The sequence below is a fragment of the Erpetoichthys calabaricus genome, chromosome 8, assembly GCF_900747795.2.
Source record: "Erpetoichthys calabaricus chromosome 8, fErpCal1.3, whole genome shotgun sequence".
NCBI lineage: Eukaryota > Metazoa > Chordata > Cladistia > Polypteriformes > Polypteridae > Erpetoichthys > Erpetoichthys calabaricus.
Window position 1 is genome coordinate 75,787,210 of NC_041401.2, and position 19,004 is coordinate 75,806,213.

The 19,004-nt window shown below is 40.1% G+C and overlaps 1 protein-coding gene across 1 annotated transcript in view; it reads left to right on the forward strand.

The window, feature by feature from the left end:
• The window catches only part of galnt17 (polypeptide N-acetylgalactosaminyltransferase 17), a 138,640-nt gene that overhangs the window by 40,163 nt on the left and 79,473 nt on the right, over window positions 1–19,004 (forward strand). Inside the window, exon 6 of the mRNA XM_028806818.2 lies at window positions 5,664–5,781. Within this exon, the coding sequence (XP_028662651.2) occupies window positions 5,664–5,781 (118 nt within the window). The remainder of the gene's footprint in view (window positions 1–5,663; window positions 5,782–19,004) is intronic.

Below are 19,004 nucleotides of genomic sequence, written 5' to 3' on the forward strand. Positions count from 1 at the left end.
CATTTCATTTGAATTCTGCACAACTGTAATAATTTGTAACATCTGGTAGGCCTAGTATGTGACTTGTGATTACAATGTTAAGTAGCCTATGTTATACTTGATGAAAAAATAGTTTAAACCATGAACAGTGATTTGTCACAATAGTTGATGGGGCAATAACATTTTTAAGTTGGATTAGTGGAAATGAATTACACAGAAATAGAGTGCAGGTGGAAAAGAGGTAAAGTAACAACAACTGATTTATAACATGCAGCAAAGGTTGATGTGAGGTGCCTAGATGAGAGAGAAGAACAAAGTCCTAAATTGGACATCTTTACCTTGCAAATTAATTAATGCATTTAAGAACCATAAACATGTCACCCTCTCAAATACTGTATAGAATAAGTGGAGATACTGGGTGCCATATTTTTAGGCTCACATAAAGATGAAAGACCACTCATCTAGCTGGACACTAAAGATCAGATTTCGATAAAGTCTGAGTCCTGATCTTGGATCTTCTTAGTAACATACTGTATGTGAATGGACACAGTTCATACACAGGAAGTCAGTATTGTGATTAGTGTTCTTTATTATTTTTTTACTTTTTCCTGAGAAGTTTTTGGGACTTCTTGGTGACAACTCTGGGGTTTCTAAGGTCAAGGGATTTTATTAAGGCTTTTATTTAATCCTATCTTGGTTCCTGACTAAGGTGCTATTTTAAATATTGATGGGTGATGCTGTTTTCTTTTGACTTAACATGTGCTCCTCTATATTTTTGTTTTTGGTTTTCTGACTTACTTTCTGGTTTACGATTTTGAATCTTGTCTCATGTTTCTGCCTTTGCAAAAGATTGATTTGTTTCTTTGATTTTGACTCCAGTGTGGACTCTGTTTTGTTCTCATTTCATTACCTGCTCTTGAAATAAAAATCAGTCTCCTTCAGCAAAGCAGGCAGAACATCAGAAGTGCTGGCCTTTAGTACTTAACCAAGAGTGGTAAATGTGTAAAGAAAGTCAGTAGTTGGGTATTCAAACTTGTCCCCAAAGTTGGGTACTGTATAATATGATGAACAGTAGAGGAGAATTTGAGATGTCAGTGCTGACAGGTTAGGTCAGGTCAGGTTGGGGAGCATGCACTGGTACAGCACATTGCTGTACCCATCACACAATGAAACAGCTCTGGATCCTGGTTGCCAACTCCCCAGGCAGACACGCAGTCCAGTCCCACCCTCCAGAAATTACCATCTATCTGCCACAGCCAGGTGTTAAATGAGTGTCACTTTGGCCTGGTCCAGCCATTTGGGTCCTCAACAATAAGGATCCTGCGAGCCAGATCACCCTCGCGGAATCGCGCCACATGGTATTAATGCCATAACCGACACTCCCTCACAATGCAGGTAATGTGCCTCATTCGGGACTCCGTGAGCAACCGCTCATTCGACACAAAGTCAAACCAGCGGTACCCAAGGATTCTCCAAAGAGACACCATACCAAAGGAGTCCAGTCTTCGTCTCAGATCACTGGATAGCATCCATGTCTCACAATCATATAGCAAAACAGGAATCACCAGGACTCTAAAGACTTGAACTTTAATTCTTTTGCAAAGATGTCAGGAGCACCACACACCCCTTTCCAGCGACTTCATGACCCCTCCCCCTTACCAACCCCGCAACCCACCCCCCACAAAATGCTCTCCCAATCTGTCTACTGACTTCATAGGAAGAGATGCCAGGTAGATGAATGTTGCTGCCGAGGTAAGTAAACCTCTCAACAAGGTCGACACTCTCTCCGCAGACATACACACTGCTGATGGCTGTGCCCAAGAGGTCATTAAAGGCCTGGGTCTTGGTTTTTACCCAGGACACTCGCAAGCCCAGACACTCAGACTCCTCGCTCAGTCTCTCGAGCACCCCGATCAGAGCCTCCATTGACTCTGTGAAGATCACAGCATCATCGGCAAAGTCAAGATCAGTGAATCTTTCTACACCAACAGATGCCCCACAGCCACTGGACCCCATGACCTTGCCCAACACCCAGTCTATGCAAGAATTGAACAGAGTAGGAGCAAGAACACACCCCTGATGAACACCACAATCAACTGGGAAAAACACAGAGGTTCTGCCTCCACTCTGCACAGCACTCACAGTACCAGTGTACAGGCCGGCCAAGATATCCAGCAACTTTGGAGGGATTGCACAGATTCTCAGGATGTTCCACAGGGCAGCTTGATGAACTGAGTTGAAAGCTTTACGAAAAGTGACAAAGGCTGCAAAGAAACTCTCCCAATATTTGCGTTTACGCTCCATGAGGACCCTCAGTGCCAGGATGTGGTCGATGGTAGACTTCTTAGGCATAAAAACAGAGTGCTCCTGTCTCTGGTAGGTGAACAATCAGTGGCAGACCTACATTTTTGGAGCCTAGATGCTTATGCTATGTTATGGGGACCCCTGCACAACGAGAAGCGAGGTCTGTGGAACCCCTTTTATTTTCTTCAATAAGGTTGTTCCATAACAGATCACAAGTTATTTTCTTTATTTTAACCACTACATGTAGGAGTTTTAAAAAAACCCTTCTCATACTATAGATACCCAAAGTTTTTAAGCAATGTGGAATAAAGTCACTTCTAGGGCCCCTGAAGTTTAAGTTTCTTTAGTTTCATAGTAGATCCACTCCTGTCTCCAATCAACGTGTGCTCCTCAGATGATATTCCCAAATAATTATCTAGGTGTGGTTGTTCTTTAGACTAGATGAAGGTGACTAGTTACCAGTACTCATTCCTGTAGTCACCTTAGGGTAGATGTTCAACAAGTTCTCATTAAATGTCCTTGAGAAGAGTCTGCTTATTCCTGAACTCTGAAGAAGACATACAGAACTCAGGCAGCAAACTGCTTCTGACAACATGATTTGTACATTTTATTGCTGTCTTGTCATAATGCCTGATAGAGCCAGTCCTAATTTACTATTTGACCAAATTACCTCTGGGCAAGACTCATTTAGCCCAGTAAATAATCTGAGGTAATAATCTGAATGGTTGTTTTCAAATGCTGCTTTTCTTTTCTCACAGATTAGGAACAATATGTGCATACGGGGAAAACTTCAACAGACTTTTATCACAAGGACCAAAGAATCTTCTGTTACTCAGCTTTTGCCATCTCTAATTTTACAATATTTATGTCCCTGAAATTTAGTGGTATTACTCTTATAAGAGCTGCGCTTCAACATACTGCTGCTAGCACCAGATTGGACTATCATCCTATAATTTAGAAATAAATTCTCCTTGTGTTAAGTGTTTCATCGATTCTTCCATTTGTCACAGCTCTCAGCCATTCTCTTACTATGTTTATTTTCCTGACGTCCTCTCTGTAGCTGCAAAGTGCTTGTTAGAGGGTGAGTGGCTACAGGTGGTTCACATAGAATTGATAAATGTTACTCCATGAAATAAGAATATGGGCATAAGAAATATTTGTACTACGAAAAAATATGAGATGTGCACAAAGTTGGGAAGAGGTGTGATAAATCAGATTCTTAGTTTTCAGTGGGGTAAAAATACATAGGGTTTCTCCAGAGCTGGAATAAGGCTGACGTTTAATCAATCAAATGATGATTTTGTTTCCAAAATGTAACAGAGGGATGAAAAAAGACACAAAAAATGTAAGCCAGTAATACCTTCTTTCTTTACTAAATAGATAGATAGATAGATAGATAGATAGATAGATAGATAGATAGATAGATAGATAGATAGATAGATAGATAGATAGATAGATAGATAGATAGATAGATAGATAGATAGATAGATAGATAGATAGATAGATAGATAGATAGATAGATAGATAGATAGATAGATACTTTATTAATCCCAAGGGGAAATTCTGTCTGGTTGCTGGCTTCCTTGTTTCTTAAAAAAATAAGAAATCACTCGCCACTCATCTCTTTGTCTTTCTGTCTAGTTCACTTAAATGTTATCACCCCAAGTGGGAAATCTGGTTTGTCAGTAGGATGTACACATACATAGATTACAACAAAACCTTAAAAACACATCACAAAGAACACACCCATCAGACAAAAACTTAGTACAAAAAAATAAAATATAGCAGTGAGCATACTGCTTGTGGTGAAAACATTAAGTCAGACATATTAGACATTAAAATTAAAATAACATTTAGACTGATTGATGCAAATGATAGCTGTTCATCCTGTGTTTTAAGCCTGTGGATGTCTATTAAAATTAAATGTATTTAGAAGATTAATAACAGTTGGGATGAAAGAGTAGATAAAAAACTTTAGTATAAAGGAGCCCCAGTAGCGTTTCCTGACATACTTGTGTTGAATAATTCATTGGCTGCAAGTCCTCAGTGTTTTAACTGGTTGCTTTTTATCCTTGAACCTGTGACCTGATGGCAACACATGAAATTGAGAATGTAGTGGATGAGTCCTGTGTCACAAAATACACTCTGTTTTCTGTAATACTTAATTGTTAAACAGGTCTGTGATATTGGACTGTGGAGACCCTGTTATTTTACCGCTGGATTTTACAATTTGATTTATTCTGCTTTTATTGCTATCATTATGATTTCCAAACCAGGTCAACAGAACATAAGTAAAGACACCCTCAGTGTAAGATCAATAAAAGAGTAACATCGGTTCTAGTAGGATACACAGAAAAAAGACTTCTGTTTCCTTAAGCAGCAGAGGTACTGCTGTTCCTTTTTGCAGATGGCTTCTGTATTTTACTTAAAAGTCAGTTTTAAGTCTATTATTATCCCCAGATATTTGTAACTGTCAAACAATTTTAACAGAATGAAGGCTGCTTCATCAAAATATGACTGCCGTATATTGTAAACCACCTCATTTATTTCCTTGTAACATTTTAAAGATTTTTTCCCATTAACTTGTATTCTGTCTACACATGTCCGTCTAACATATGGGTTCTTATATGCTGCACTCTAAATGTGGCTGACATACAGGTCTGTAGATGTCCTTTATCAGTTAAGAATGATTATTGTCCTCACAAATATCTCATTATCTATTAAGGACCTACAATGGTGCATCATGGTGGTGTCATTGTTGACTCTACTGCTCCACATCTTCTGGGTCTTGGGTTTCAATCCTGCCCTAGTTGTCTTTTGTGTGGAGTTTTCTTGTGTTCCCAGTGTACACATGGGTTTTCTCCAGGTGTTTGCCAGTTTCAGTCCACATCCACGAGTAACTCTAATTTAGCCCAAGGTGAGAGATCATGGGTGGGTGTGTAAATTTGCCTTGCAATGGACTGGTGTTATGTCCAGGATAGGCACGTCTTCCCATGATAAAATGAATGACTCAAAATATGGATAGATGGCTTGATGGGCATCCACATTCTTTCATCTAGATTATGCAGCTAAAGTCTGCTGCTTCAAGATACACTTGATCGGCCAGCTTTTCCTGTTGTTTGACAGAAATCCCAAAAATATCTGGCTGTGGTTGCTATCTCACAGTTTTGGGGACCTGGGCTTGGGTCCAATCTGGTCAGTTTTAGTGCATAGCTTACCTGTTTTTGAGTTTCTTCCAATTTTAATATGTTACACAGATTATTCTAGATGATGGTTACAAAACACGTTGTGTGAGTCTTCCCTGTGATGAACTGGCAACAACTCTGAGGTTTAAAACACCTTCCTTTATAAAGTTCACTTTCCTTCTGTTACTTGTACAGGACTCCAGCGATGATTGGCTGCTCCTTTGTGGTGAACAGGAAATTTTTTGGAGAAATTGGTTTGCTTGACCCTGGAATGGATGTATATGGAGGTGAGAATGTGGAGCTGGGCATCAAGGTGGGTGTTTTCTTTTTTGATTTTCATCTTACTATTTAGGGTATATTAGATTTTTTATTTTTGTTGTCTGACATGGAATTCACAGCTTGGGACCTCCAGATAGTGTTTTTATAACTTACAGTATACACGGCCAAAAATTGGACTTCTGTCATCCTGCACTCCATCCATCCATCCATTTTCCAACCCGCTGAATCTGAACACAGGGTCACGGGGGTCTGCTGGAGCCAATCCCAGCCAACACAGGGCACAAGGCAGGGAACCAATCCCGGGCAGGGCGCCAACCCACCGCAGGACACACACACACATCCACACACCAACCACACACTAGGGCCAATTTAGAATCGTCAATCCACCTAACCTGCATGTCTTTGGACTGTGGGAGGAAACCAGAGCACCCGGAGGAAACCCACGCAGACACGGGGAGAACATGCAAACTCCACGCAGGGAGGACCCGGGAAGGAAACCAGGTCTCCTTACTGCGAGGCAGCAGTGCTACCACTGTGCAACTGTGCCACCCTCCTGCACTTCTCTTACTTCAAAAAGAAAATATTTCAACATCATCTCATTATAATATTGACAGCTTAATATAACAGAATAACTTAGATATATAAGACAAGATAAGTAATAAATCTTTTTAGTTAGCCAATAAAAGGTGCCATTTTGCTTGACTTCTCACTTTAAAATTTTCAAATTTCTCATAACACAGTTTGCATTGCTTCAGCACACAGCAAATATCTGGGTTTCAAAGTGGTGCATGTGCATTTCGAAGTCACATATCAGTCCATGGTATTGACAATTCTGTTCATGATTTTTACACATTGCCATAGAAGCTGTATTGGGGGGAGGATGGAGGGGCAGTTGGTAATCCTGGTGCAATTCTAGAAGAATGTGCTGATAGTAAAAATGAATTATAAAATCCATACCACCTACATTTGACTATACAGCCTACTGAGGCTCCACTGTGTTTCATTTTGCAAGTGATTCAAATCCATTATGACTTTGATATCTATCCTAAATCTGCAAAATTAATAAAAACAAATCAAATAGATGTGAACTGATAAAGAAAACATACAGTAAACACCAGATATATGATGATTTCAAATTCTTTACCATGGAGGACGTCTGCCAACTGGTCAGCGAAGAATGGCAGTTGATTGAAGATGTTTTGAATGGAATCATTTCTGCTGAATTTTTCTGCATGACTCTCTCAGAAAAATAAGCATTTGAGGCGGGACACTGCAGAAAAAAATAAGGAAATTTGAACTGTACTGGTAGTCTTTCTTTCTTTCTTTCTTTCTTTCTTTCTTTCTTTCTTTCTTTCTTTCTTTTGTGGCGGGCAGCTGGGGGCGGTACCCAGCCGGGACACCTGGAAGGACCAGAAGAGGGACTTACGTCTCCTCTGGACCATGAGAGGGCAGACGCCCTGGTTGGTATGGTGGCCACGGGAACAGAGCATGGAAGCTCAACCCTATAGGGGCCTGTGGTCACCGCCAGGGGGCGCCCAGAATACCTGAGAAGCCCTGGACGTCAGCACTTCCGCCACACCCGGGGGTGCTGGCGGAAGGAAAACCAGGGACACCCCGAGTGCTTCCGGGTGCTCATGCGGCACTTCTGCCACACCAGGAATTGCCACAGGAAGCTCATCAGGAGCCCGTCCTGGTGGACTTAAAAGGGGCCACCTCCCTCCACTTGTCAGCTGGAGTCAGGTGGAAGAGGACAAAGCTCGGAGGAGAGGAGTGGAGGCGGTGAAGGAAGGCAAGAAACTGAAGAGGCCTGGACTGAGGGTGTGTAGTGCAGGGGCACCGGGTTGTGTGCGGTTTTTGTAAATAGTTGGAAAATGTACAAGAAATGTGTGTGTGTGCTTGAACCATCAGTGTCTGTCTGTCTGTGTCGAGGCTGGTTTCCACACTTTCTTTCTTTCTTTCTTTCTTTCTTTCTTTCTTTCTTTCTTTCTTTCTTTCTTTTTGCATTTGATACTTTTGTAAAAAAAATTGAATTCAAGTGAAAATGAATGCAAAAACTGTCTACCATATAATGGCACTATAAATAAATCATTAATGGTGTAATTTAGTACTGTATTCAATAAGCCAGTCTGCCAGTTAGTACAGTGCATCCGGAAAGTATTCACAGGGCATCACTTTTTCCACATTTTGTTATGTTACAGCCTTATTCCAAAATGGATTAAATTCATTTTTTCCTCAGAATTCTACACACAACACCCCATAATGACAACGTGAAAAAAGTTTACTTGAGATTTTTGCAAATTTATTAAAAATAAAAAAATTTTAAACAAAGGGTGCAACCAGAAACTAAGACCAGGGTCCTCATGTATAACGCCGTGCGTAGAACTCACACTATAACATGGCGTAAGCACAAAAGCGGGATTGTGTGTACGCACAGAAAAATCCAGATGCAGGAATCTGTGCGCACGCATACTTTCACGTTCTTCCACTACATAAATCCCGATCAGCGTGAAAAGTAACGCACGTGCACGCGCCTTCTGTCCCGCCCCAACTCCTCCCAGAATTACGCCTCTTTGAATATGCAAATCAATATAAATAGCCTTCTGTGAAAAGACAATGGGAAAAGCACAGAGGAAAATATAAGAATTTCAGCGAATACCAAGTGGAGGCAAAGGAAAATCGTACTATTTGTTGGTTTAAACAGTGGTATAATCAACAAAAGAAAGTTGATCGAGTGACAGAGTGTCGGAAAAACTCGAAAGATCAAATTCACAAAGTCGCACAGTGCCCAAAATAAAAAAGAAATCACATATCAAAGTCGCCGTGAAAAGGCAAGTCGTAGCCCACCGTCTGAGTGTCATATGAAAGCGTATTAGGGTACAAACAAAAAACATAGGCACACAGTGGGAAAAAAGCACGAAATGTCAACTTTAATCTCGAAATTTCCACTTTAATCACGTAGTTTATTTTGCCATTAAAGTAGAACATCATAAACTTCATGTTAAAATCATTTATTTTACTAGTTTCTCAAGTAGCACGTTAAATGCTTTGTTCTGTGTTTTATCTTCTATGTGCTCTATGTGTGTGAATCACTACGTGCTTCCGTTCTTTCTCTTTCTCCAACAGGACACAGAATGCATTACATTCGAGATATTACAGCTCTCTGAATAATTAAAATACTGAGATGTATACGTGATATCATTTTCATGATGATAGGAATGAAAGCATGTTATTAAACATGGGAACACGGTGGCGCAGTGATTGTTCATATCTCACGCAAGAGGCTTGCTGCGCCATGTGCGACCTTTGATGAAATAATTTATTACAGAAGTACTGTCTCTTTCAAACGTACTAACCTCCAATTTCTGTCCTTACTTTTCTTTCTCCAATCGCCACACAATCAGCTCTGTAATAGACGTTAAGCCATTTGTAAGCTTAGAACGCCGATTCTTCAAAACTTTAAAGGGACATTGAAATATCTTCGTAGTACATGTTAAATTATTCCATTCGTCTATCCTTCCAGTGTCGCGTCAGCACCAGCAAGAATACAGCACAAGGCAGGAGCTATCCGTGAACTAGCTATACGCTGCGGCACCGTGTCCTCACATGTTTAATTATTAACAATACAGATTATTTAAATGAAGTTAAAGTTTTATCTGTATACTATAAGCAACATATTTTGCTGCATTTCATCTTAAAAATGATATTGTCATCATACGCGCTTTATAAAGTAGCGCAGGTTGTGCAATATTATAACTGTAGTGTAAGTTTACAGTGAGGTGATTGTACTTATAAGTATACACAGTTCTACAAGGAGCACTTGATGGACTGATTGAGTGCGTTTATAGTTCTTGGGATGAAACTGTTTCTGAAACGCGAGGTCCGTACAGGAAAGGCTTTGACGCTTTTTGCCATGCTTGAGGTAGTGTGTACTTGAAACTGTATACCGATAATTCTCTTTCCGATCATCTGCTGCTGTGATTCACACTCAGATACAGTGATATAAATACTCCGAGTGGTGCAGTGAGAGTAATATGGAAAAAGATGATCCGCAGTGGCAACCCTTAACGGGAGCAGCAAAAAGAAGAACAAGATGTAGTGAGCGTAACAACGCTAAAGCAGTTATGGTATTTGGAATACTATGGCTATTCCCTGGCCCATTATATTGCTACAGGTTAATTACAATCAGATGCATTACACTAATAAACAATATGCAGTTAATTTCAGTGTATTTATAAAGCCGCGTCAGGAATGTGGAGCTAAGAAAGAAAGGATGAGCACACAGGAACAGTAGTTTGACCATTCTGTGGACCATTATATTGTTACAGGTTAATTACAATCAGATGCATTAAATTTATGAACGATATGCGGTTAATTTCAGCGTATTTGATAAAGCCGCTGCCGTGGATGTGGATCTAAGAAAGGGTGATCACACAGGAACAGCAGCACTGCTTTGACGCTGGGTGCCGCCAGTCTGCAAAACCGAGCGGAGAAATTGCGTACGCCAAGGTATGAGTTACCGTGGAAATGTGCGTGGCTTTACGCCAAGTTTAGGTTTTATACATCGTGATTTGAGCGTGGAAAGGTTCGTACGCAACATTTCTGTGCGTACGCACCGTTTATACATGAGATGAAACGGTCAGAGGTGAAGAATACACCCTATGATTCATAGCGTTTTAATTGGAGATATTGCAAAACAAATTCATATCAATTTTAATAATGAAGGGCTTGTACAAATAAATAGCTGATGGCACGTACAAAAGTTGTCAGACAGGGCAGTCAAAAATATAGGTTCTGGCATGACCTCAGATACATTTCTTCTGTACAACTCAATTATGCATTTACTGTATTTCAAGCTTTTGCTTTCTTTTTGAAAGCGTTATTAAATTTTCATTTTTCTGCACTGCTGATTTGGCTTCTGTGGGTACGACTACTTTGTGATGTAACAGGTTTGATCCAAAGTCACAATACATGACATACAGTATATAGTAACGGGAACAGCATCTTTTTATGTATTTTATTTTCTTATGCAGCCCTATAAACTATAACCATATAACTTAAATTAGGCTCTTGAACTAATCTGAATAGTCTGATATAATTGCAAAATTTAGTGAAATCGAAGTATAATGATTTTCTCTGAACATTTACCCATGATTCCTGGTTCGAAATAAGTTATTATCACCATTCAAATCAATGCTCATCATCACTTTTTCCAGCTTGGGAGAACTTTTATTTAGCGTGCCAGGAGCAGGAACAAATGCAATGAGTAGGATCATCAAGTCACTGATGGTGGTGAACAAGACAGTAGAGGATTTGCTGAGTGTAAACACAAATGTTAATGTAAGCCCACTATAGTGATTATATGATTTTGTAAAATTTTGATAATTACTGGAATTTAAATAGTCAGTCCCAATGTCTGTTAAAAGTAATTTTAAGCTCAAAGTTGCATGTTTAGTTAAAACGGCAGACATCTTTTAACTTGCATGGCAGGTTGAAACAGCCTGGGTGTTAAATATGTACTGTATACCCTTTATAGGAATGTGTATTGTATTGTTAAGTGCATTGTCTCATATTCACTATGAATATGGTGCAGTGTTGTTTGAAAATGAGCGGCAAAAATGCCACTTGCCGAGCTGTTATGCTTTCTAGTAATCTACTAACTAGGGAAATTACTGTAAAATGTTGCACAACCCCTAATAACCACAGAAGATCTGGACTAATGTACAATTAGCTCGGTGATGTTCACAAATATTATTTCTTCTAAAATGTAAGCTAATGGAAAAATTGGATATTGGATCAACACTGAAATAACAGGGATAAAGATCAAAGTTGAGGAGAAACGTGGTATGTAACTTAGCATTTTTCTTAAACTGCGTCACGTGATATACAGTTAGGTCCATAAATATTTGGACAGAGAAAACTTTTTTCTAATTTTGGTTCTGTACATTACCACAATGAATTTTAAATGAAACAACTCAGATGCAGTTGAAGTGCAGACTTTCAGCTTTAATTCAGTGGTGTGAACAAAACGATTGCATAAAAATGTGAGGCAACTAAAGCATTTTTTTAACACAATCCCTTCATTTCAGGGGCTCAAAAGTAATTGGACAAATTAAATAACTGGAAATAAAATGTTCATTTTTAATACTTGGTTGAAAACCCTTTGCTGGCAATGACAGCCTGAAGTCTTGAACTCATGGACATCACCAGATGCTGGGTTTCCTCCTTTTGAATGCTCTGCCAGGCCTTTACTGCAGCGGCTTTCAGTTGCTGTTTGTTTGTGGGCCTTTCTGTCTGAAGTTTAGTCTTCAACAAGTGAAATGCATCCTCAATTGGGTTAAGATCAGGTGACTGACTTGGCCATTCAAGAATTTTCCACTTCTTTGCTTTAATAAACTCCTGGGTTGCTTTGGCTGTATGTTTTGGGTCATTGTCCATCTGTATCATGAAACACCGCCCAATCAATTTGACTGCATTTAGCTGGATTTGAGCAGACCGTCTGTCTATGAACACCTCAGAATTCATTCGGCTGCTTCTGTCCTGTGTCACATCATCAATAAACATTAGTGTCCCAGTACCACTGGCAGCCATGCACGCCCAAGCCATCACACTGCCTCCACTGTGTTTTACAGATGATGTGGTATGCTTTGGATAATGAGCTGTTCCACGCCTTCTCCATACTTTTTTCTTGCCATCATTCTGGTAGAGGTTGATCTTGGTTTCATCTGTCCAAAGAATGTTTTTCCAGAACTGTGCTGGCTTTTTTAGATGTTCTTTAGCAAAGTCCAATCTAGCCTTTCTATTCTTGAGGCTTATGAGTGGCTTGCACCTTGCAGTGCACCCTCTGTATTTACTTTCATGCAGTCTTCTCTTTATGGTAGACTTGGATATCGATACGCCTACCCCCTGGAGAGTGTTGTTCACTTGGTTGGCTGTTGTGAAGGGGTTTCTCTTCACCATGGAAATGATTCTGCGATCATCCACCACTGTTGTCTTCCGTAGACGTCCAGGTCTTTTTGCGTTGCTGAGTTCACCAGTGCTTGCTTTCTTTCTCAGGATGTTCCAAACTGTAGATTTTGCCACTCGTAACATTGTAGCAATTTCTCGGATGGGTTTTTTCTGTTTTCGCAGCTTAAGGATGGCTTCTTTCACCTGCATGGAGAGCTCCTTTGACCGCATGTTGTCTGTTCACAGCAAAATCTTGCACATGCAAGCACCACACCTCAAATCAACTCCAGGCCTTTTATCTGCTTAATTTATAATGACATAACGACGGACTTGCCCACACCTGCCCATGAAATAGCCTTTGAGTCAATTGTCCAATTACTTTTGAGCCCCTGAAATGAAGGGATTGTGTTAAAAAAATGCTTTAGTTGCCTCACATTTTTATGCAATCGTTTTGTTCACCCCACTGAATTAAAGCTGAAAGTCTGCACTTCAACTGCATCTGAGTTGTTTCATTTAAAATTCATTGTGGTAATGTGCAGAACCAAACTTAGAAAAAAGTTGTCTCTGTCCAAATATTTATGGAACTAACTGTATGTACATTAGTCACCATTTACAAATAGTACTGAATAAGAAAGGATCACAAATAGTTTGATTTAGAGGATCATTATTGCCTTGGGTCATATTTAAAAGTGCGAACAAAAAAGACTGACCAAATTCATGTAATTGTCTACCATGTGATGGTTGTGCACCACATGTAAAGGTGACTATGGTTTTCACCCTTCCCAGTGTGCTTTCAGCCAATAAGATGTGGCAGAGCCAAGTTGTTTCCATTGCCTGACATGGTTGTTAATCTCACGTCTGCTGGAGAGTTTGGGCAGCCATAGCTGAATTAGAACATTCCATTTTATTGTGCAGGTTTGGTGTAGCTTGGAATTCAATGTACTGTATATCTTTTACTCATTAGCACCTATGATGATGACCACCACCACCAATGAGTGCTAAATGAATCAGGCAGTTTGCAATATTATTCCTTTCACTACCAACAGACATTTTATGCAGTTAATTTGAATGTGAAACTTTACCAAAACACTTATGGTGTCACCTATTGATTACTTGAGCATCACTAGATCCTTGTCACTGTTGATTTTCAATAACTAAAAAGATCTCGAGGCTAACAAGGGAATATTCTTCCCATTCTCTGGTGTGTAACAGGCAAGTGACTGAAATGGCATCACATCAGAGCAGGACAAGTAACCACACTGTTACTTTCTCTGGAAAAACAGATGACAGTGTCCTTTTTAAGAGCAGACCTGTTCCTCCCTTGGGTTGCTAAACTAAAATGCCAAGAGCTTATATTGGAAGTAAAAGTCCCAATGAATACAGTCCACTGCTTGAAGTACTCAAAGGGCAGACGCTATTATTCTTTGTCCTTCACAAGGCCACCGTCTCCTGAAAGTGCTGGGCTGGCAGACTCATTTGTATTCCAGCTGGTAGTCTGTACAAGAGCCAGAACTTGGCAAAGCAGCAGCTACCAGTGAAGGCTGAGTATTTGGAAAGTGATGCATGAGCTGCACTGGCACAGGGAGGCTGGTATTCTGGTCTGTTTAAAGTAGAAGAATAATTGGCTATCAGATCTATCAGATATATATAGTGACTCTATAAGGAAAATAATGAACAAAACAAAGGGAAAGGGTAAAGGTTTGGGGTCTACCACATCTCCTATAATTGTAGTAACTTGCAACAGCTATACAATTGCCTGCTGTAGCTAGGGCTCTTAATAAATACTGAGAGTATTAGTGTATTGGGCTGTTTTTATTTTTTTTATACATTTTTTGCATGGGTTTACAAAATCAGTCAGTAGTTTCTGGGGCTTTTGAGGTTTCTGATTGAGATTATGACATTCGTTTTTGGATATTCCAACCATGTAAAAAGTTATCTAATTTTAAGTATCATTTCATCTGAGATTTTATATTTCACATTATTACTGCAATGTTTTGTTCCTGACATCGGGAATGACACATTCGTTGCTAGGGGAGTGTGGTCTGTGATCGCAACCTTTGGGGAACGACAAGATGGGATTAAAGGCCATCTAAAAAATTGCTTCCTAATCTGAGTTGCAGATACAAAACCTTTGTTTGTTACGCTCTTTCTAAAGGTCTTTGGAATTTTTTCCTGGTCCTGATCTTTTTGTCCTGTATTCTTCACTATGATTTTGTCTCTCATTTTGGTTTTATCGTTCATGTCTTTGATCTCCTGGTCCTGACCCTTTTCTGTTTCTCGTTTTTCTCTTGGTTATTTCTCAAATCTAGTCAATTCACTGACATAACAGAGTGCCAGCTAGGAACCTTCAGTTGCTACGTTCTTATTGACTCTTTCTTCTTTTGGTAGTGTTATTTGCTTAGTGGAACACTGCATTGGCCACTGGGCTGCTGCTCTGTCAATTATAACTTGAGATTCTTTAAAAATGTGCCAGGTAAATTTCTTAAGTGTGCAGGTCTAGCAGCTTGCCCTGTCTGTCTGTGATAAATTTCCTATTAAAAGGTGCAGGATTTATAATGCAACTTAATTAATGTTGTAATGAGAGTTCAAAGGTCAGAAAGCTTAGTATGATTCCCCTCACCACTCTGAAGACCTGCTGCTTGCACAATAAAAGTTGTGGGTACTTGGTACCTGCTTTTGGGAGCTGGAGCCAGTGTGACAATACAGGCTGACATTTATGGACTTAGATTACTGCCAAACCTCTGTGTGCAAGCAGCAGGAATTTTGTAAGTTTGCATTACATTTTGAGCACAAGTGATACATTTTGCAGACGTTTTATACAAAAGTCACTTGATTTTTGGCAGTGTTCTTGTGCAGCATTACTGCCAAAATGATCTGGGCTAGGACACAGATGGGCGAGGAAGGGCCTTCGATTTTACAGCCAATGAGAGTAGTCATTGCTAACTGACTAATCATGCATCTCATAAACAGGAAACCTAAAGCCTCATGGGAATGGTTTCTTGACTTGAAGACCCACCTCACCCTCTCACTTGTTAATCAAGAGTCTTGTGTGCAATTCAAAAAGGCCATCCTTTAGTTTAATGTTTATGATGTGTGCTGATCATACTGTAAGTAAGTATTAAACTATATTTTAGCAAAAAAGCAAGGGGTTTACATGTTTTGAGTATATGACTGCATGATGGGCATGTGGATTTTGTGACATGAGTAATGTGAGATTTGTTTTGTTTTTTTCATGGATGTCTTTCACATTGTTTGCCATTTTACAACATTGGTCACTATTGGCATCTTTTCTGTTATATTATATAAACTGTTTTCTCTTCACTCTGCATGAAAACATGAGATTAAATTTGTTTTCAGCCATCCCTACATGGGTGTTTTGTCTTGGTAGAGCAATATTTTACTTTTCCCTTTTTGTATTATTAATATGTAGCCTTTGTCAGAATGCCTCAAATCTCACAGACTTACCACTGTTTCTAAGGTATTGTACCATATAACTTCTCCCCACCTTCCCTTCTACATTTATTACCTCAGGCAATTAGGTGTAGTAAAAAACAAGCAGGAGTTACGTTACAATTTAAACAATGTATTATTGATAATATTCATAAATAATAACAATATGCAAAGTACATTTGAATTTTGGCAACCATACAACCTGATTAAATGGTGATGTGTAGTTTCAGGCGGCACACAGACTTGTTAGTTACTTAAAATGTCTCTAGTTAAGGCGTCATTTGAGGTCAGCTTTCTTCAGAACAGGCCGCATGCCTGTCTCAATATGGCTGCCGAGTTGTGCTCTTCATTGTGTTGTCCTTTTCAGTTCATGGTGTGTGATGGTCATTCAGCAGTTTGGTAAGAGAGAGAGAGCGAGGTGAAGCAAGCAAATTTATAGATTTTCTGTCCAACCCCTAGAATCAATAGGGCGTCATAGTACATAAAGGCTTCTGATACAAGACAGTTCCAAACAACCGTACTTCAGACCAATGGGGGGAACAGAACACCTTCACACCTGCCCCCAAAACCATTTGTTGAGGTAAAGCTTGGCAGTTAGGCAGCCTGGCTTTGTGTGGAGGTTGACTGAGAGACTTTAGCAGAGAAACAATTGTCAAACTGGTTTGAGGCACTTCCCCCCCAACCCTATTGTAAAATTCAAAGAGACCCATTCCTAAAAGGGGGGGGGGGAGGGTAAACACAAATGCTTCTCACTAATGTAACACTAATATTACATTGCTCTGCCTAAGTTACAAATAAAGTCATACAAAATATTTAATAACTTGTATGCAAAATTTCACATCACAACAATGGGGTAAGTAATATACAAAAAATACATAATTTTTGGGTGGAGTATTTCTTTAAGGTGCCCCAGTTCATAAAATAGTAAATGGGCCTAATGGAAACGAAAGAAGCTGTGTGACTGAGTCACATTAACAGCCCAAATGGGCCATAGTTGTATGCAGTGCAAAACAGCAGCAGAAGCAGGTATGGTTTAGATTTGCACTTATTTATTTCCAGAAGGACGCTAAGATAGGAGACTCATGCAAACTGCAGTTTGTTTTCATTTTATCTTATGTAGTATTTTCTCTGGAAACTAGGCAGACTGACTCCATTAGTTTGTTGTATAGTTCCTGTCAGAGTTTCTTGCAGTCTCTTCAGTATCACAACACCAATGGTTGAGTTTTGTCCAACAGCATCAAAATATGGCCAGAGAAGGCAACTCTGAATGCAGCACAGGAAAGTATCTAGCACTGGCTGTACCAGTCATTCAACAGTGGGGAAAAAAATGACATATGACCTCACAACCAATATTGAAAAAGTGAATGAAAAACTATTAGTGTGACCTGATATGTTAGATTGACACAACTGTGATTGCTTATTCCAATGAGATCCTGCAGCGTTGTGTTGTGCAGGATGAAGTTCTGTTTGCTGTAATCTTCTGCTTATGCACTCTCAAGCAAATTTGTTGTGAATGTAAAACAGTGTGGGTGTGTTGGTTTTCTGTGTGCATGAGCATTAAGTGCTTTCTGGTGCCACCTTACATGTGTTTGATATATACAACCTGTTCTTGGTTTGTATCAGTTCAACCATGATGAACATTTGTTTGCTGTAATCTTTTGCTTTTCCTTCCTCACATGTATTTGTCATATTAAAGCAATTCAAAGTTTTGCACTTTTTTGCACAATTAAATTTTATAAGATTTTCAAATAATAAAGTTTCTTGAATGCTAATTGAGTGTGAGTAAACAAATGTAGTGTTGAAATTACACCATGTAGAGTTTCAATCCATATTACTAACCAAGAATGGTAAACCAGATATGGACGCAGGGACCTGCCCGTGGACGCAGGAGACATAGTGCGCAGGCGCCACACAAAGCCCCCCCGCCCCAGAGCGAAACGGGAGAGACTACGAACCGTCTGACATGCCGCAAGCAGGATAAAGCGAGGTCAGAAATAAAAGACAGAGTAGGAAACAAAGTAAAACGTCATAAAGAGGTTAAAGAACGGGGCCAAACACATGGAGAGCAGGTTACAGATGATGAAAACTGGAATGCAACAGCTTCAAAAAAACCTAGGCACGAAACACATGCACAGCGAGATACAGAATATAAAAGCAGAAAAAACGACAGTTAAACGTCCACACCACACAGCGGAGGCAGACCCGGAAGGTGCAGGCGCCTACATCGCGCGTCGGAAGCCGCGGGAAAGTACAAAAGGCAAAGGCGCCTACACAGCATGGTAAAACCCGACATAATACGGAAGGCGCAGGCGTTGCCGCCATATTGTGCGTGGCACTACTGCGGAGTGAAGTTAGGAATAATGTGCTGCTTGGGATCGTACAAAACGCCGAACGCGACCCACCATCTGAAACTGCGGATGCAAAGCAGACACGGGTTCAAACCGAACGAGCTCGACTGACGGATATACGCCTACAACTCGCGTCTCAAACCACAGAAGCAGGGCAAGCACGGATTGAAAACAACGCAAGCTCCTACAACGCACGTCTGAAACTACGGCTGCCCAGCGGGCACGGGTTCAAAACGCCGGGGGTAGGCGAGCGAAGCGAGCAGGGGGCGAAGCACCCTTGTATATAGATATTTTAAGCCCATGCTGCTTATTGTTAACTAAACCATCACTTGTCCCAGTTGAATTCTGCTAACTAAAATGATCTGGAGGTTAACAATATTTTTTCCTATGCGATAGTTTGTAAAATGCAACTGGGCTGACTGACGTGAACAGGTCACAAGCCTCAGTGGTGTTGCCCTAGAGTAGCACAAGTAATCATGTTGTCACTTCCTCTGGAAATGCAGATGACAATGTC